The sequence below is a fragment of the Oratosquilla oratoria genome, chromosome 15 (genome assembly GCF_046742065.1).
Source record: "Oratosquilla oratoria isolate Oo_2021 chromosome 15, ASM4674206v1, whole genome shotgun sequence".
In the NCBI taxonomy this organism is placed as follows: domain Eukaryota; kingdom Metazoa; phylum Arthropoda; class Malacostraca; order Stomatopoda; family Squillidae; genus Oratosquilla; species Oratosquilla oratoria.
In genome coordinates, this window is record NC_134791.1 from 31,905,543 (window position 1) to 31,926,577 (window position 21,035).

At 42.9% G+C, this 21,035-nt stretch overlaps 2 protein-coding genes across 5 annotated transcripts in view; one reads left to right on the forward strand and one right to left on the reverse strand.

Annotated features, from left to right (window-relative positions):
- Positions 1 to 21,035, forward strand: part of how (protein held out wings) — a 211,299-nt gene that overhangs the window by 179,425 nt on the left and 10,839 nt on the right. The window lies entirely within an intron of this gene.
- Positions 19,749 to 21,035, reverse strand: part of Ing5 (inhibitor of growth protein 5) — a 48,885-nt gene continuing 47,598 nt past the window's right edge. For all 4 annotated transcript variants that reach the window (XM_076198758.1, XM_076198759.1, XM_076198757.1 and 1 more), the window contains exon 6: positions 19,749 to 20,606. In XM_076198758.1, coding sequence (XP_076054873.1) covers positions 20,505 to 20,606 — 102 coding nt within the window. In that variant the 3' untranslated portion in view covers positions 19,749 to 20,504. The remainder of the gene's footprint in view (positions 20,607 to 21,035) is intronic.

Consider the following 21,035-nt stretch of genomic DNA (forward strand, 5'->3'; position numbering starts at 1 on the left):
GAGCGGCAGTTGGTCACTAACTCCTGCAGTGATGCATTGCAGCGAGGGAGCTGAAGCGTTGTACGAATTCTTCGGATGGGTGGGCGCGGCCTGCGTGAGTCAGCTGGGCTCCGTGCATGGGTTGCACTTGTGGCGGATAGAACTCGGCGGAGAGGCTCAGTATCCAGGGGAGGGGGATGAAAGGCCCATTTGTACACTATGTGTCCACGAAGGCGCATCACACTGTCGCAGGACATTTCACGGTCCTGCATGCACACTGTTGCATTGCACTCACGGTCCAGTATGTACACTGTCGCCTATTCGTCTAGTTCCGTCAGTGCGTAGTTCACGTACACGCCACTGATTCGCGTATTGTCCCATGTTTCACTGTTGCAAGCAATACTACTCACTGCCATGTTTGCATGCAATCATGCATGCAGAGGCAACAGTGAAACGCGGGGAGAACGATTTATGTGTTTATCAATCAGCGGGTTATGTGTACATGGAAGTGTTAGGTGTGCCCGTTAAGGCAGACGGGTATCGACTGGCGTGGGGGCAGTGTCCTTCGCTACACAGGGCGAAGAGATGTTGCCACGCCTAGTACACATATAAAAGGTGACCTTGTCGGTCGTAACAAGGGGGTCCTTGTACGGGAAGCGTCACTGCTGGTCGGGGCACGCCACAACACTATGGTGCCTTGCTCTATGCTAGTATCCTAGCCAAAGCACTATACCACATCAGTCATAAGGTTGGATAGTGAGAAATGAGGAGAATGGGGTGGAAAAGGTGCTGGCAGATAGGGCTGATGAAAGATTATTGGCATGGTTTGGACATTGGAGAAAGTGAGTGAAGAAATATTAGCAAAAGAGGTATGGAAAGCAGAGGTGGATGGAGTGAACTTGACGGGACGATCGAGGATAAGATAAATGGATGGGGTAAAAGAGGCTTTGAGCAAGAGGGGAATGTCTGATGAGCACAGAAGGGAACAGGCAGAGGATAGGGATGAGTGGAGAATGGTTGTTTATGAATATTTTGATGCAGCTCAAAGGGATTTCTCCCTGTCTTCTCTGTTTTCTGCATGAGTGTACAAGGAGGGAGGGTCATTGTTTAAGTGAAGCAGCCCTTCTGTGAATGTGCTGTGTCTAGCTGCATTGCTTTGACTTGGGCGGTGGGTAGTAGACAGGGATGACCCTTCATCCATGAGGAACTAAGATGAGAGGAACAAGGGTGGTAGATGGGAGTGGAATGGGTGTATGCCTTGACTTGGCTAACTCCTTTATAAAGGGGAAGAAGCCATTGGTATATAGATAGAAAACAAGAGCACATGGCTCCTGCATAAAGTGTCAAATATTGGGTAGGGGTTACCTCTTTTTATTTGCAGAAATTATCATAGGTGACCCTTTTGTAATGAGGTGTCATATCATCAATCTGTGTGACATTACTCAGTAAAATAAATATATATTCATCCCATATTTTTCATTTTTTATATTTTTTGTGAGAAAGCTATAGGAAAAGGTAAGGATGTATTTTAGGCTTTTATGGATCTGGAAAAGGCTTATGACAGGGTAGACAGGAAGGCACTGTGGGAGGTATTGCAGATATATGGGATAGGAGGAAAGCTGTTAAGAGCAGTCAAGAGTTTTTATGGGAGTAGTAGAGCTTGTGTTAGGATTAGAAATGGAGAAAGTGAGTGGTTTAAAGTAAAGGTGAGACTTTGTCAGGGATGTGTTGTGTCACCCTGGCTGTTCAATTTATACATGGATGAGGTGGTGCGAGAGGTGAATGCAAGGGTAGTGGGTCAGGAATTGGAAATGGTTAAAGAAAATGGAGAAAAGTGAGAGATAAGCCAGTTGTTGTTTGCTGACAACACTGTGCTTGTAGCAGGATCAGAGGAGGGATTGAGGAAATTAGTAACAGAGTTTAGGAAGGTGTGTGAAAGAAGAAAGTTGAAGATAAATGTAGGTAAAAGTAAAATGATGAGATGTACAAGGGGAGAAAGTGGCAGCAGACTGGAAGTGAGTATTAAGGGAGAGAGACTTGAGGAAGTGGATAGTTTTAGATACTTGGGTGCGAATGTGGCAGGAAAGGGAGGAGCGGGGGTGGAGATAGAATGTAGATTGAGAAAAGTGAGTAAATGCCTTGGTGGATTATAAAGTATAATGAGAAACAGACATTTAGGAATGGATGCTAAGAGGAGATTGTATGAAGGAGTGATTGTGCCGACAGCACTGTATGGGGCAGAAACATGGAACATAAGAGAGGAGGAGTTTGAGATGAAATGCCTGAGAAGTATGATAGGGGTTACTAGGAGGTGAGGTGGAGAACAGGTGGAAAGGGAGTTGGGAGACAGAGTTGATGAAAGAGTATTGGGATGATTTGGACACATGGAAAGAATGAGTGAAGAAAGACTAGTAACAAAGGTGTGGAAGGAGTAAACATGAGGGGTCAACCTAGGATGAGATGGAGGGATGGGGTTAAAGGGGCATTGGGAAAGAGGGGAATGTCTGTTGAGGAAGGAAATGAGAGAACAAAAGATAGGGGTGAATGGAGAATGGTTGTGTATGGATGATGCTGTGATGCATGAGAGGGAGTGGGTGGGGGGTGAGAGAGTATGTATGAGAAATAAATTGATACAGCCTGAAGGGATTTCTCCCCGTCTTCTCCTTTTCTGCATGAGGGGATAGAGAGGGGGGTCACCGATTTAATGAAGTGGCCTTGCTGTGGATGTGGTGTGTCTTGCAACACTGCTTCTGACCCAGGGCAGTGGACAAGATGCAGGGATGACCTGTCATCCAGGATGTGCCAAGATAAGAGGGAGGGAAGAGGGTAGGGGGAGTGGAGTATATAGGGGATGGAATGGGTGGGAGTGGTTTCAATGCCGTTGTTTTTTGGCTACCTCCTGTGTAAAGGGGAAAAAGCCTTTAGTATATGTATGTTTTTTCTTATATTTTTTATATGTATTCTTTACATTTTTCATCAAATTGTATACATATATTTTACAATTGTATAAAACAAACAATAATAGCCCTTAATCTATTGTTCTGATTAAAATGCTTTTTTGATGAAAGAAATTAGTCAATAAATTAGGGAGGAGATACAAAAAAACAAATTTACAACCCCCCTTAACCTTCTCAGGAAATATACACATCATCCAAATCATCTTCAAAAGAAAAGAATCCAAAAAATCTCCAACAAATCACATTTCAGTTCTCTGTCCTCTAAATCAACATGTAATTTTCTTGACTAAACAAGTGGCACAAACACTCACAGAAATAATATCATTGATCTCTGACAATACAAATATTTCATTGAAGTCAAAACAGTCATTTTCTCTTTTGGTCTTTTTCTCAATTGGATATCATGCTTGAAGAGATAATTCAGATAAAGCCTCAGCTAATTATAATGGCAACACCACAGCTGAAGATAATGTTACAGGTAACAATGGTGCTGTGGGTAATGGTGATGGTGACACCATGGGTAACAGTGACACCATAGGTAACGATAATGGCAAAGCAATGGGTAATGATAATGGTGATCCCATGGGTAATGGTAATGCTACAGGTAAAATAAAGACGATGCCATGGGTAATGATAACAGCAAAGCCACAGGTAACAGTAATGGCAATGCCATGGGTAATGGTGATGAGGTAACAGTAATGGTGATGCCACAGGTAACAATAATAGCAAAGCCACAGGTGATGGTAACACCACAGACAACAGTAATGGCAAAGCCATGGGTAAGAGTAATGGTAATGCCACAGGTAATAATAATGGCAAAGCCACAGGTAATAGTAATGGCAACACCACAGGTAACAGTAATGGCAATGCCATGGGTAAAAGTAATGGCAAAGCAACAAATAATAGTAATGGCAAAGCAACAGGTAACAGTAATGGCAAAGCAACATGTAATAGTAATGGCAAAGCCACAGGTAATAGTAATGGCAAAGCCACAGGTAATAGTAATGGCAAAGCCACAGGTAATAGTAATGGCAACACCACAGGTAACAGTAATGGCAATGCCATGGGTAAAAGTAATGGCAAAGCAACAAGTAATAGTAATGGCAAAGCAACAGGTAACAGTAATGGCAAAGCAACAAGTAATAGTAATGGCAAAGCCACAGGTAACAGTAATGGCAAAGCAACAAGTAATAGTAATGGCAAAGCCACAGGTAATAGTAATGGCAAAGCCACAGGTAATAGTAATGGCAAAGCCACAGGTAATAGTAATGGCAAAGCCACAGGTAATAGTAATGGCAAAGCCACAGGTAATAGTAATGGCAACACCACAGGTAACAGTGATGGCAATGCCATGGATAACAGTAATGGCAACACCACAGGTAACAGTAATGGCAATACCACAGGTAATGGTAATCCCATGGGTAATAGTAATGGCAAAAGCCACAGGTAATAGTAATGGTGATGCCACAGGTAACAGTAATGGCAGAGCCACAGGTAACTGTGTGTCAATGCAGGTAACAGTAATGGAGACACCATGGGTAAGGGTACTGGCGGTGCCAAAGGTAACAATAACAGTGATGTCACATATAAAAATTCAAATGCCACGGGTAATGATAACAGTGAACCTGTGACTCTCCAGGTAAATAACAGCAATACTATAGGTGACTATGACAGATTCCACAAATTTCTAACCTCTTTAAAAATGATGGTGATTTTTTTTCTTATTTTTTACAATTGGTGAATTCCAATTTTTAACCAATTTTGGTCATATTTGGGTTTCTGCTTTGGGCTACCTATAACATACAGTCACCGCAAAAAAGATTCAGACCTACCCGGACTATAAACAAAATTGGCAGTCATGTGCAAAGATAACAATATAAATGGGCATATAATGTATATAAACACTTTCTTTTAATATTCAGTCATGTTCCCCTTGTTGTTGATGACGTCTTGTAGTCGTTTTGGCATGCTTTCACTCAATTTGTGGAAGTAATCCTCTCCCATTTCAGTGCACCACACTTTCTTAATTGCATCAATGAGCTTAGGCAAGGATGACTGTTTGTTTTCTGCAAGTTTGTTTTTCATTACATGCCAACAGTTCTCAATCGGATTGAGATCAGGACTATTTCCTGGCCACTGCAAGACCTGAATATTCTTTTCAGAGAGCCAGTTGGTCACCTTCCTTGCTTTGTGACATGGAGCACTGTCATGCATGAAAATGTTGCTGGCATGAATATTGTAACACTGAAGGAGATGGTCATTTAACACACTAATATACCGGTCACTATTCATCATCATATTCTTTGGCAGGAAATACAGCCCTCCTCGACCGAATGCACCACTAAAACATGCCCAAACCATGACAGATTCACAGTGCTTCACAGTAGGGGATGTGTAGGCCGCATCATACCGGCTTGCTGTTGACGGGCGTCTGACCTTCACGTGCTGGCTTGGGATGAGTTGAAATGTGCTTTCATCAGACTACATGACCTTAGACCACTCTTGTTTCGTCCACTTAGCATACTGCTTTGCAAATGCCAGCCTAGCCTTCCGCATGCGGTCGGGAGTAAAGGCTTGCGGGCAGCGTTACGGCTAGGGAGCTTCAGGTCCTTCTGCAGGCGGTGCATTACTGTCCTTACTGAGACATTTTCTAGAAGTTTCGGGTGACTTTCCTTTAATTGTGCAGCAGTAACCCTTGGATTTTTCCTTACTTCCCTTTTTAGAAGGCTGTCAGTTGCCTTTGAAGTCTTTCAAGGGCATCCAGGGATGGGAGGCCGCGAGCTGCCCCCAGCAACGCCATCATCGTAGACTTGGGCCGGCCAGAACGCCTGACAATCTCTTTAATTGGCACATTTTCCTGTCTCCAGGCCAAAATCCTAGCTTTCTCCTCTTGGGATAAATATTTGTGAACTATGATTTGCATTGGAGGCAAATCATAGGCCAGAAAAGCTGTAGCTCCAAAATCCTGGTCACAATGGTCAGGAGCAAACCTCTACAGCATCCCCCCTCAGCCTCTCAAACAACACTGAGTGGCCAAGCAGTCCGCCATATGGTCCACAGACTCGCTGAGAAAGATGTCAGATGTTGCCAGTGACAGCAACCGACTGTATAGCCTACTCATTGCAAATAACATACGTACCTCGGTTCCATACCATTTTACCGGGTAGGTACAAGTCTTTTTTGCGGTGACTGTATGTACTGCTATAGTATATAGGATGCTATGGGAAAACTAATGTGTCATGTTGGAAGATTTATATGTTGTAGGATAATAGTTTGGAAAGTGAGTTTTGCTTCTTGTAGGAATGTGTGGAAAGATAATATGACTTTCATTTGAGAGAGTAGGTGAGCCATAGGTGGCGAAGTAGAAGGTTGTGAAGAGTTGAGCAGGGTTGTATAGGTAAGGCATTCTAGTAGAATGTGTGGTACTGTGAGGCAAGTGTCACATGGGCAGTTGGGAGGGATAATCTCAGGGCTTGTTTTAAGTGTATTGGTGCCATCTTAAAGCATCAGACATGTTGATAGGAAGAGTGTCCTGGGTATAGATGAGGTTCATCTTCAAGTGGTCTAATGGGAGTTCCTCACAGCATTATTATTTTATGTAGTGTGGGCTGGAGGGGAAGGATAGTCTGCTGAAGGCACTTGGGATGCAACTAGTGGAGGAAAACTCATATGATCTATAAGTCAGGCATGATAACGGACTACAAAAAATCTACAATATAGTGGGCCCCAGCACTTTTTCTTTTTCAGGTGTATATTTAAAGCTGTCTGAGATGTACTTAATGTTCAATTGAATCTCTGTGTTCCTTTCATTGACACATTTTACAAAGTACACATACACACTACATACCTAATTTACAGAGAACTTGGTAAAACAATTTTGTAAATTTTTTTCTGCAGATCCCTTCATTCACTTCATAATAACTTGTGTAATTAAAGAATAATTAGAATCTGTACATCAATACATTGTACCTAATTTCTCTTTTCATTCTTGTCCATATTCCTAAACTTCTGCAACATGGCTTCTTGATGACACTTCCTTGACAATCGAGCTGCAAATCTATTCTGTTCCTTGACTTTTTGCTTAGCTAGAGGAGACTTGTTTTTTTTTGCATGCAGCTCAAGATTTGCTCTTCTTGAAGTGATGCACTCTCTTCTCTTTCCAAGCACTTCCTTGTACCTTTTATGAGAACTCATGTTCTTCACCAGTGCTTCATCAACTGGATCATGGTGGATGTCTTTACACTTAAAATACACTGCTTTCTTTCCAGTACACTTCAATGTGGATTTTACTGTTTGTATGGCACTAAATGTCTTTATGTCTATACATGAAGTTTGCTCAGTGATGACATTACCCATAATACTGAAGGCTTTGATCCACTTCCAAATAGGAACATTTTCCTGTTGAGGCAGTATCAGCACACTATCACCAAGAGTCTAACTTTGTTTCTTCTGTGGCCTCTCAATGATTTCCATTGCTATGCAAATGCTGCACTTCCAATATAAATGGTTCTACATCACTCTCTGCCAAGATATTAGTTGTAAATGTTGGAAGTTCCTTCAAGTACTTCATTGCTTGAGTGTGACCCCTGACCAAAGATTCAATGGCAGACAAGCATATAAGTAGCTTGTTCTTTTGCAGAGGCTTTTCAAGGAGACACTTTCCTGTTACCTTATATGCTGCTCTAACTCTTGGGAGAAATGCCTTTTGCACATCCTGCTTTGCTTTCTTTGGTATCAGCCTTCTGGTCTGATGAACACCTTGTTACAACCAAGAAGTCACTTTTTTATGTAGGAGTATTTCTGGTTTCACAAAGCACGAGAAGAAACTTAGTTAATGCATCTCCTTCTTCTGGAAAAGCAGTACATAGCTCTTCAACAAGGGCAAAACATGTGTAGAAATGCAGCAGCAACATAGTATAACTGTGATGTACAAAAAGTTTGCCTACAATCCTCTTTCACCTCTGCTTCCCCTCTTCTGTCATCTTTTTTCTCTTGGTTTTGTTAGAATTGCTTTGACAGGTGAAACAGCTCTCTCCCCAACCTCCTTTGATGTGTACACACCACTGTATAAATGGAGAAATTACTTTCTGTCTCCTAAGTCTATTATGAAAGAAAAGTAGAATACAGTGTATGCATCAAGCATTCTCAATGTATCCACTGCTACATCATATACACTCAGCCATCTTGTGGGCACATAACTCTCAGGGATGGTGTACTTTATGTATAGAATAGAGCACAGTTCCTCACAGATCTGGTGACTGCATGCAATCCTGCATGCAGAGGCAACAGTGAAATGTGGGGAGGATGATTTATGCATTTATTAATCAATGGGTTATGCATACATGGGAGCGCTAGGTGCGTATGGGAAGACAGACAGGTATTGACTGATGTGGGAGCAGCTGTCTTTTGCTACACAGGGCGAAGGTGATGCCACGCTTAATGTAAGTATGAAAAGGGGCCTTGTCAACCGCCCAGCACTTCTAAGCTACCAGAAGAGGCTGGACGACCGTGTTGTGAACAGCTGCCCAGGATGTAACACTTCACCCCATACCATACAACACATAATGGAAGACTGCATTATACACAATCATGCACGCAAACAACACAACATACACTCTATAAAGGATTTGTGGGAAAACCCAGTTTCGGCTGTGGCCTTCCTTGGGGAGACGGGACTGCTCGGACAGACAGTCTAGGGAACGACAACAACAACCGTATGAAAGGGGTCCTTGTACAGGAAGCATCATCACTGCTGGTCAGGGCATGCAACTGCACTGTGGTGCCCTGCCTTATGCTAAAGCCCCCCCCCCCTGCCAACACCGTGCTCGCAGGACCATCACAAGAGCTATGCCTATTTGTGAACTGGGGTGAGCAATGATGGGATCTACACATGAGGACTGCATGTCCTCCATTGAGGGATGGGACATGATGGGGACGGGGTCTTCAGGGGCCAACGGGGATGACGATGCAGTGGCTGTACAGCGCCAGATCCCCATCATCGGAGAGGGCATCCTGGAGCTTCCAATATGGTGGGATGGAGTTGGATAAGATGAAGCGGTTGGACGGAACCCTGGAGGACATGCAGCTAAGCAGGTGGCTGTAGGCGGGGTTTATACGTGCCATGGCCCAGAGTCTTTGGAGCATCCTGTTGGTGCTGGTGGTGGTCAACGGGGTGTCCCCATGAAGCACTGGCCTGTTGACGATGCTTCTGACATGAGGATGGGGTTGAGAGGGCAATGATTTGTCATCAATGTATAGTGGGGCAATCCAAACTGATATGGTCTGTATTTGAATGCGGCCCAGGTGACTGCAAGCATCTCCAGTGATAGTGGCATATCAGGTTTTGGCGTCCATCAGGAACCGCGAGCCATACTGAATGAGTGGTCTTGGAGGGAGTACCCAATGCTGTAGAGGGATGACACCTCTGTCTGCAGTACCACTGGCAGGGCACGGTTGAAGGGCACCAACATGGGTGGTGACGACAGAGCTCGCCACAGCAACAGGTGTGATGATACCTTGCTGCACCATTAAGTCAAGTTTTTCCCTCAGTGAGGGGCACTGCATCAGCTTTCAGGATTCTCATGGGGGGCGGGGGGGACACACCATCTTTCCTAGGGGGGCAGTACAGGGGGTCATTCTTGGAGACCAGCACATTGCTAATTTCCCGTAGGAAGTAGTCAGGAGTGGCGGCCAGTGAGCTGTCAATAGGTAGTGTTAGCTCAACACACCTGTTTGCATATGTCACCGCCAGGACAGGCTTTGGGAAGTCGGGTGGGACTATGGCCAATTCCTGACAGTGGCCAAAGGAGAGGAGGGGTGTTTGGACCCCCCGTGAACCCTTATGGCAGTGGTGCAGTCCCTGTCTCTGGGCGTCAAGGTAGCCCAGAAGTGTCACATTGCTGGGGTGCTTGTGAGATATGATGGCCACATGCAAGTATGTCAGCACCGAGACCGGCGGCTGTAAGCTGGCTCTGGATATTCCTAACATACAGAGGGCGATTGGAGCTGTTGGACACCAGGCAGCAGGTGCCAGTCTTCCCAGGAGGAGGTGCAGGAGTGGGGGGCCGCTGAGGTGGGGGCGCATGTGCCTGGCATGAAGCCCTTTGGCATGCCGACATGGCGCATGCATGCAGGTCCTCCTTGACATCCAAGATTGTCACCCTCACTGTTGGTCACTACCTGTTGCAGTGACATATTGCAGCAAGGGAGCTGAGGTGTTGAACGAATTAACGAATTCCTTGGGTGGGTGGGCATGGCCTGCATGACTCAGCTTGGCTTCATGCATGGGTTGCGCTTGCAGCAGGTAGAGCTCAGCTGAGAGGTTCAGTATCCAGGGGAGTGGAATGAAAGGCCCCTTTGTTCACACCACTATGTGTCCACGAAAGTGTGTTACACTATTGCACAGCATTTCATGGTCCAGCATGTACACTGTTGCCTATTTGTCTAGTTCCGTCGGTGCTTCATTCAAGTACATGCCACCGATTTGCATATCATCCCATGTCTCACTGTTGCAAGTTGCAAGCAATTGCAAGCAATCCTACTCATTGCACCATGTTTGCATGCAATCCTGCAAGCAAAGGCAACAGTGAAACACAGGGAGGACAATTTACGCATTTATTAATCAATGGGTTATGTGTACATGGGAGTGCTAGGTGCACATGGGAAGACAGACTGGTATTGACTGATGTGGGGGCAGCTGTCTTTCACTACACAGGGTGAAGACAATGCCATGCCTAATACATGTATGAAAAGGGGCCTTGTTGGCCATATGAAAGGGGTCCTTGTACAGGAAGCATCACTGCTGGTCAGGGCACGCCACTGCACTATGGTGCCTGCCATATGCTAAAGCACATACCACAGTGACCATTTGAAATCATTGTAAACAGTAGTAAACATTCCTTCCAGATCTTGCTCAAAGGCTTTGGAAAAGTGTTTGCAAGTATTATGAACATGATGAGGTGTGGAGTGTTTTCGGGAATGGAATGGGTGGGAATGATTTTATGCCTTGTCCTTTTTGGCTACCTCCCTGGTAAGGGGGAAAAAGCCTTGGTATATGTATGTATGTATGTATGAACATGATGACACCTATCACCATCAACATCTAGGAGATGGGGAGTATGATTTGTCCTTATCCTTACTTCCACACCACTCTTTGAGCCTCTCATCACATTGCAGGTGTCCATTAATACAGGCATTATGTTGCTCCATGGAATACCATGATTTGTGAGGAGGGCATTTATCTCCTCAAAGTGTGTCACTGTTTACCACTGTCAGACTAAGTGCTAAGCATAGCAAAATGATTGACAACTTTACTTAAAGTATGGGAAAAGTAGCTCACAAGGATTGTTAAGACCTTCTTATTGTCTGCTGTTGCTTCATCTACGTTCATTGAGAAGAAATTGTTTCAAAGATCATTAATCAGTTGGTCTTGGAAGGTTTTTGATAAACCAGACTGTATCTTATAAGATGCTGTATTTCTGTCCATTGAGAGCTGGTTTAAGGACTTTGGATAATTTGCAAGATTTTTTGATAAGTCAATAAGCCCAGGTCCCATAGTAATGACTTCTCTGCAAGAAATGTCAATCAATGGAACTTTAGCTTGCATTGGTGCACATACTAGTTCCACTTGTGGTTTGAAGGAAGAATATAGGCCATAAGTTGAATTTGTACTGGAAGTAGATGGAGCACAAACAGCTGTAAGAGAAAGTTATAGAACTGGTTTACAGAATGGAATGGCATCTTAAAAGAGAAGACAACCCTGAATTTTAGTGTTACTGTGGTAAGAGTAAAACAATGATTACTTCAATATAAAAACCATGCTTGTATAACAACTAATCAAAGTTAGAGCTACATGAAGATCCCCTACTTTGCAATTGTCTGCTTCAACAGAGGTTGCAATTTTCACATAATTTCTCCTGATAGTGCTGTATTGTGATGTAGGGTACTAGAAGTTCAAAGACAATTGTCAACCAGTCGACTGCTATTGTTCTTTCCGATCATGCATATCAAAATTCAATAAAGTTCTTTATTCCTATTGATGAAAGAGTATTGGGATGGTTTGGACACATGGAAAGAATATGTGAAGAGAGCTTAGTAACAGAGGTGTGGAAGGTGTGAACATGAAGGGGTGACCAAGGATGAGATGGATGGATCGGGTAAAAGGGGCATTGGGAAAGATGGGAATGTCTGTTGAGGAAGGACGGGAGAAAATTGAAGATAGGGATGAGTGGAGAATGCTTGTGTATGGATGATGTTGTAATACATGGAAGGGAGTAGGTGAGGGGGGGGGGGGTGAAGGAGTGTGAATGATATTTTGATGCAGCCCGAAGGGATTTCTCCCCATCTTTTTTTCTGCACAAGGGGATAGAGAGGGGTGGTCACTGATTGAATGAAGTGGCCTTGCTGTGGATGTGGTGTGTCTTGCTACATTACTTATGACCCAGGGCAGTGGGCAAGATGCAGGGATGACCCATCATCCAGGAGAAGCCAAGATAAGAGGGAGGAAAGGGAGTGAATGGGAGTGGAGTATGTGGGGATGGAATGGGTAGGAGTGGATTTTATGCCTTTTTTGGTTACCTCCCTTGTAAGGGGGAAAAAGCCCTTGGTATATGTATATATTCCCATTGTCCATGCCCTACATAATATGGCAGTATTGAGAAATATTTTGAGAAAATGGCAGCCTCCTATTGAAGCACACTATGGCTCAGATACCAGAAGGCAGGATTTTTTTCATTAGGCTGTAATTTCGTTAAGAGTTGGCCAACAAGCATGGTTTTTATATCAAATTAATCATTGTTTTACTCTAGGATAACACAATGACACTTCAAATTCAGCGTTTCCTTCTTTAAATCATTCCTGATGAAATGGATAGCAGAGAGTTTGGAGACAATTCTATCAACACTTTTCTGTCATCTTCACCATTAGCAGTCTCAATGTACAGCTTGTAGCATTAGGTACTGAAGCATTTTCATGATGGAGAAAATATAAAAATATTTAAAATATTATGCAAGCTATACCTGTTATTGCTGATATTAAAGTTCAAGGAGTATCACAATCTAATGAAATAGTACACAACAACAAGGAATGGGAGTCTATTTGATTAAAATTTTGGAATTATAAACAGCTTTTCAGAGAAAGACTATGGTTTAACCAAAATTAATTTGAGAAAAAATGACAAATTTAATTATATTAGACAATAAACTCTAGGAAAGTTTTCACTCAAAATTACTAAATTTCATGGGAGATCTGTCATGAAGTTCTTTATGTTACACCTCATGCCAGCACAGATCTGAATTTGAATTACACAGTATTAACAATCTTTTTTTAGATATACGGTGATAAGTTTGATATTGGAGAAAGCACCAATACTAAAGAATCACAAAATATCACACATTTTCCATCTCTACTTATGTTATCTTGGTGCCATGATTCGACCTACTACTACTACTACCAGTCTGCTAGTACTACCTTTGTATAAGGCATTGTATATAAGTGCATAAGAGTTGTACTGCAAATGTGCCCAGAGCAACTGGCAACAGTGTGTGCTGTTTTGTCACTGGGTTGAGTGGTGCAGAGCTTCTTGAAACTCCATGTAACTCTGTACACACTGAGCTTCATGCACTGCCAACACATTACCCAACATGTTGCTTGTATTGTTGTGGGTGGGCTTTTCCAACACAAAATGTGATTCACAATGGTTCTAATTTCATGCCACAGGGCAGTGCCCATCTTGATGTGGAGGGGGAAGGTATGTTAGAAGCTAAGCTCTCCAGGACAGCACCTGTATCCGAGTGGAGAAGGATCAACATTCTCACATTTATATTTATCATTCTTATCCCTTTTGACTTTGACTACCTCCCTTGTAAGGGGGGAAACCCATGGTATATGTATATATGTATTATTCTTATTATTTATTTGGTCCTACTCTGCCAGAGCACTTTGTAGGACGGACAATTTTTCTTATCTGATACAAAATATATGCATGTTAACAAAGCTTGTACAAGGAATAGATTCAGCCAAAATTAAGTTTTCATAGATTTACTACAGCAGCATCCTTGCCTTCAGAATGTGAAGTGCAAGGAGTACAAATGGAGGGACTTTAGAAATGAAAGTTTGCTGCAAGTAATTAAAGCAGAAATGTCTTGCATTATGAACTGTAAGCTGGACAATGAGAACATAATCCCTCCCTCAACAATGTTCAAAGGTGACTGGTGTGCTGCAGCACTCAGGGTAGTGACAGACAGTGTCGATACTTGACGCTGCATTCAATGCTACCAACTGAATCATGCAAGCAGTGTGCAAGGCTTATTGTGGACTAGGCTATAGACTTTGCACACACAGTTGAATCTTGAGAAGAGGACATTTCTCAGCACATTTGAATAAAAATAGTTAAAATGTTTAATAATTCATTGCTTAGATGGTTGAATCATGGTTCAACTACTCTAAATATTGTTTATTTTAAACAGATTTCTCAGGACAATTGAAGAAGAAATTGTCAAATTCATAAATGATTGCTTAAGTTAAGACTGGCTCAAGCAGTTGAATCATGTATACTTACTCGACAATATTTTTTTTTTTAAATAAATTAAAAATAACAGGGCTGGTATGCATAATTAATTATTTATTTATGATTCACAAAATGCAAAATTCAAACACAAACAAACTTACCGCTAAGTCTGTAGTTTGTATTAACTTATTATCCAAGTGTTTTTTCTCCTTGATGTGTTGTCTGATCAGTCCAAAGCCACTCTTTACGTAAGTAATGTTACCATTGCACCACTCACAGAGGGCTTTTCCCGCCAGTTTAATTTTTCTTATGCATTCACTAGTCAATGTTCCATCCACAGACCGCAGCATGAAATCCCATGACAGTTGCATTGATTTCCTTCACTTTTGCTTTGTCCTTCTGATCTAAAATTTTTCTTTTAGTTGGAAGAGAAGGCAGTAAGGGGAAGATGGGAAGAATATTTTAGGGTGTTGCTAAATGTGAAGGAGGATAGGGAAGGAAAGATTGCTGCAGTGGGAAGTGCGAAGGAAATGAGAGTGATGAATGAGGAGAATGGAGGAGAAATAGGGAAGGATGAGGTGAAGGCAGTGTTAAGATGATGAAAGCAGGTAAGGCACCTGGTCTGGATGGATGCCATGCGGAATGTCTGAAAAAGGGAGGTACAGTGATGGTGGACTGGTTGGTGAGGTTATTTAATGTTTGTTGGAGAGAGGGTAGAGTGCCGGAGGACTGGAGGAGTGCCTGTATAGTTCCTCTTTACAAGGGAAAAGGGGACAAGTGTGAATGTAGTAGTTTCAGAGGGATTAGCTTGTTGAGTGTAGTTGGGAAGGCTTATGGGAGGATCTTGATTGAGAGGATTAGGAGAGGAACAGAGGGAGTAATTGGTGAGGAACAGTGTGGATTTAGGACAGGTAGAGGTTGTGTAGATCAGATCTTTGTGGTAAGACAGATATGTGAGAAAGCTATAGGAAAGGGGATCTGGAAAAGGCTTATGATAGGGTAGACAGGAAGGCACTGTGGGAGGTTATGCAGATATAAGGGATAGGAGGAAAGCTTCTGGGAGCTGTCAAGAGTTTTTATGAGAGTAGTAGAGCTTGTGTCAGGATTGGAAATGGAGAGAGTGAGTGGTTCGAGGTAAAGGTGGGACTTCGTCAAGGATGCGTTATGTCGCCCTGGCTGTTCAACTTATACATGGATGGGGTGGTGCGAGAGGTAAATGCAAGGGTAGTGGGCAAGGGATTGGAGATGGTTAACCCCTTCCATACGGTGCCGCACACGTAGGCGTCATGGACTTAGATCTCGGTGGCAGCAACCAATGCCAGCCGTACGACGTGTCGTAATAATACTCGCATCATAAAATATAGTCACCGCTTATATCGATCGTTCTCTCTTCACCCGTGAATTTTGATAACCATAGAAAATGCGATTACAAAAGAATTAGAAAGAATGTCATTATGGAGGGGCGACTACAATAAATATAATCAAGATGCCGATATGGCAGCCTCGCGAATACACTCGCTCCCCATGACGCCTACGTGTGCGGCACCGTATGGAAGGGGTTAAAGAAAATGGAGAAAAGTGGGAGGTGAGCCAGCTGTTGTTTGCGGACGACACTGCGCTTGTAGCAGGATCGGAGGAGGGATTGAGGAAGTTGGTGGCAGAGTTTGGGAGAGTATGTGAAAGAAGAAAGCTAAAGATATATGTGGGTAAAAGTAAGGTGATGAGATGTACAAGGGGTGAAAGTGGCAGTAGACTGGAAGTGAGATTAAGGGAGAGCGACTGGAGGAAGTGGATAGTTTTAGATACTTGGGTGCAAATGTGGCAGGGAAAGGTGGAGTGAAAGTGGAGGTAGAATGTAGATTGAGAGAAGCGAGTAAATGCCTTGGTGGATTAAAGAGTGTAATGAGGAATAGACATTTGGGAATGGATGCTAAGAGGAGACTGTATGAATGAGTGATTGTGCCAACAGCACTGTATGGGGCAGAAACATGGAACATAAGAGAAGAGAGAAGGAGTTTGACAGACGACAGGGGTGAATGGAGAATGGTTGTATATGGGCGGGTGGATGGGGGGTGAGGTAGTATGTGTGAGCAAAATTTGATGCAGCCCGAAGGGATTTCTCTCCGTCCTCTCATTTTATGCGATGGGGGGACGGAGAGGGGGGGTCGCCGATTTAATGAAGCGGCCTTCCTGTGGATGTGCTGTGTCTTGCGACACTGCTTCTGACCCAGGGCAGTGGACAAGGTGCAGGGATGACCCGTCATTCAGGAGGTGCTAAGATAAGAGGGAGGGTGGAGGGGTGTGGAGTGTATTCAGGGATGGAATGGGTGGGAATGATTTTATGCCTTTTTCTTTTAGGCTACCCCCCTTGTAAGGGGAAAAAAGCCTTGGTATATGTATGTATGCCATCTTCCAGTTAGTTATGTTTTAAAAGTCAATAATAAACACAAAATTCCAAGTGAGCAGTTCGGCAAACATCACAGGCGTGCATGACATGCGTATTGCATACATACATATACCAATAGTGTTTTCCCTCTTACAAGGGAGGTAGCCAAAAAACAAAGGCAAAAAACCCACTCCCTTTCAACCCCCTCCCTCCCTCTTATCTTGGCTCCTCCTGGATGACGGGTTAGGCCTGCATCTTGCCCACTGCACTGGGTCAGAAGCAATGTAGCAAGACACGGCACACCCACAGCAAGACCACTTCATTTAATTGGCAACCCCCCCTCTTCATTCCCTCATGCAGAAAAAGAGAAGATGGGGAGAAATCCCTTCATACTGCATCAAATATCATTCACACTTACTCCCTCACATGGCTCAATGCATGCTATAAATGATAAAATTCAGCCCAATGAAATTTGTAATAATCATCACATTGCTTTTGTACACACCCGCACGTCAAGCCATGCAATGTTATAAAAATACTCATTTATGATTCAGGAAGTAAAATCACATACACTGCAGGAAAATTGTCTCAAAACTCATATCAACCAAAAAATATTCAGCTACAACAAAATTGTTACTTGAACATGATTTATTCATTACAATTGGAATAAAATGACCAAAAAATCTATACCATTGCCAAGAAAACAAAAAAATTGGAATTCTGATTTAAATTGGAAGAATATCATGCTGGTAAAGACAGCTGCTCAGATGTCCAGTCAGCTGTTGTTGTTGTTGTCATTCTCTAGACTGTCTGTCCGAGCAGTCCCGTCTCCCCAAGGAATGCCACAGCCGAAACTGGGTTTTTCCCACAAATCCCTTATAGAGTGTATGTTGTGTTGTTTCCGTGCATGATTGTGTATAATGCAGTCTTCCATTATGTGTTGTATGGTATGGGGTGAAGTGTTACATCCTGGGCAGCTGTTTACAATGCGGTCATCCAGCCTCTTCTGGTGGCTTAGAAGTGCTGGGTGGTGGCGGCACCGCAGTCTGGCCAGGTGGACTCTGTCCTTTCGTGGGAGAGAGGATTCAGAAGGGTAGATATCAGGGGGTCTGGCATGCAGCAGTGTGTTGTCTTTCAGTGTGTTAATGGAGCGGTGAGTGATATGATTATGAATATGGTCCTGGAGCCGCAGCGTCTACGTTGTGGGACCACCCCCCAACCCCAAGAGTTGGGGGCCAAACAGCAGCAACCAGCCCTGGCCACCAGCTCTACGCAGGTGGTACCGATCCCCAAGAGGAGCTACGTCTGCCTTGGGGAGTACCACAATCCAGTCAGCTGTTAAGCTGTACTGCTGCCCAAATCCCAGTACTTGGTGACCATTGGACCTGCCACATTTGCATTTGAGTTGTGACTAAAGCTAGCAACAGTCTTCAGGAACTCCCTAGGGGTTGTTAGAGATCATTTCCCCCCTGCCATTACACGTATCCTATCACCAGCAGGACTTTTGATAGTAATGGGAAGAACAAAACTCTTGTAAGGTACAATAATTGTCACTTCAACAGTCCTTTGTACCTTCTAGAGATTTCTCTGGGAAACATCATTAGATTTTAGTCTGTGTTGTCTTACTGTGGGACAGTTTGTATGTCACAAACTTGTAATAGTAAGAGGGGAATAGTTATTGGTTGCCATCTCTCATGTACATACATATACCAAAGGCTCTTTCCTCTTAACAAGGGAGGAAGCCAAAAAACAAAGGTATAAAATCCACTCCCATCCACTATATCCCCACATACTCCACTCCCATTCACCCCCTTCTCTCCCTCTTACCTTGGCTCCTCCTGGATGATGGGTCTTCCCTGCATCCCGCCAACTGCCCTGCCTCAGAAGCAGTGCCACAAGACACAGCACATCCACAGCAAGGCTGCTCCATTAAATCAGCAACCCCCCCTCTCCATACCCTCATGCAGAAAAAGATAAGATGGGGAGAAATCTCTCATGTAAAAAGATGAAATACAGATGAAGTTGATAAAGATTTTGGGCTTGGTCAGGGGTGCCAACCCTTTGGAGCCATACCATCAATTGGAGGTGAGGATGTTGACATGTTTTGAAGATGAGTGATAGGGAGTTTGTTCTTGCGTCAGTCTCATAGCAACATCTGCTAACCACTGAATATATTGCCAGTCAGAGGACACCATGAGGAGATGGCAAAGTAGCAGTTAGCCATCCTTCCAGGAGGGGAGCTTAACACCCCCCAAACAGCCATAAAAGAACAGCAAAGTACAATTCCTTATCATTAAGTTAAACACGTCATGAACCTATGTCAAGGGTAATCCTACAACTAAATTAAATAATCTAACAACTGATAGCTTGAGAGAAAATCAATATGTTGCTTTTGTGGTGTACATATGTACCCCACAAGTATGCTTGTAGGTGCAAAGTGGTGTACACCAGTTGTGTGATAGTCTGACCTGACTCGACACTCGAAGGTTAGGATGGGTCACCCCAATTAGGTCGTGTCTGGTCAAGGCGTCAGATCGGCCCTGGGTATATATACTTCTTGCCCCAAATGGGCAGGCCAGTTATCCAGATTCTCACACAGTATCATACCCAGACAGTTGAGTCATACTTATCTCTATACGCATGTTGCTAGACCTTTGCAGTAGGTCCCCTGCAGGGGGGGGGGAACCACGCCATGTCAGTCCTTAGGCCGACACACAAGTATACACCTGAATAAAGCGCATAAGCCACACAGTGTCAGTCTCTCCCTATGTCACCTAGTTCAGTAACATACACCTGTATGTTATACTCTCATTCAACAAAGACAATCATGAAAACAAGAATCTTTGGTTCATTTGAGGGTATCCTTGTGTCTTACCTGTTATCATATGGTAACATGGGATGAGGAGAATAAGTCACATAATTAAAGTCTTGACTTTTATCACAAAGAAGACACAATAGGAAAGAATAAATAAAATACAATACCATAAGTGACTGAAGTCAAAAGCAAGAGGTTAATCATAATTTACGATTATTTACCTTTCGCTTCAATATAAATTAAAATTGAAGGTATAAATCAAATACATAAATTTTTGCTATCCTGAAGCAAAAACTATACAATATAATCTGGTAGTATAAATGCTGAAAAAGCACCTGAATAATTTAAGAAAACTTATGTACACATTTTCAATCTGATTACATAACAATTGTTTTCGTGTTAAAAAGAAAAAAAAAGAAAAAAGAAAAAAAGAAAATAAATAAAATAAAAATAATAATAATAATGCATCTTCCACGAAAGAATTCCACATGTTATTTATATATTGACAAACTTTTGGCACAACCATCTTTGCTTGAACAACTTAGCCTCTCTAAAACTATTTGGATTTAGCAACTATTGATGCCATGTTCAATACCAAACAACATGGTATTATTCCTTTATGCTAGGAGAAGCTTTTCAATTGTCCAGTCATAGCATTGGTGTACTCATGATTTTATTAAAACAATATATCTATAGCTAAACTATAATCTTCTATCACAAAGTAATTTTTCTGTTTTATTTATAAAAATTCCATATTTTGTTGGATTATAGTGTTTCTTAAGTGACAAAATAGAAGTCACATAAACTCTTATCATACCAACAATTATTTTGGTCCCCTACTGATAGCCTGCATCAATGTGATCACTTTTTCTTTCGTTCCGTTGAGCATTTTGGACAGTACCATTTACCTTTGGGCTTTGTAGTTAATCCAACACAGGCAAAGTGGAACCATTCTATAGGACACTGAAAAAAGAGAAGAGATAAATGATATCACCTAAAACACACTGAATTGCTTAAATTTCTATGCATAATGCACTATTCTATTTCTATTCATATACATACATATATATACTAATGGCTTTCTCCCCTTTACAAGGGAGGTAGCAAAAAACAAAGGCATCCACTCCCACCCACTCCACCCCCTCTCTCCCTCTTATCTTGGCTCCTTCTGGATGATGGGTCATCCCTGCATCCCACCTACTCCCTCCCATTCCACCCCTATCCACACCCTTTCCTTCCTCTCTTCTTAGCCTCTCATGGATGACAGGTCATCACTGCATCCCACCCATTGCCCTGAGTCAGAAGCAATGAACAAGACAAAGCACATCCACAGCAAGGCTGCTTCACTTGATCAGTGATCCACCCCTCTTTGCCCCTCATACAGAAAAATAG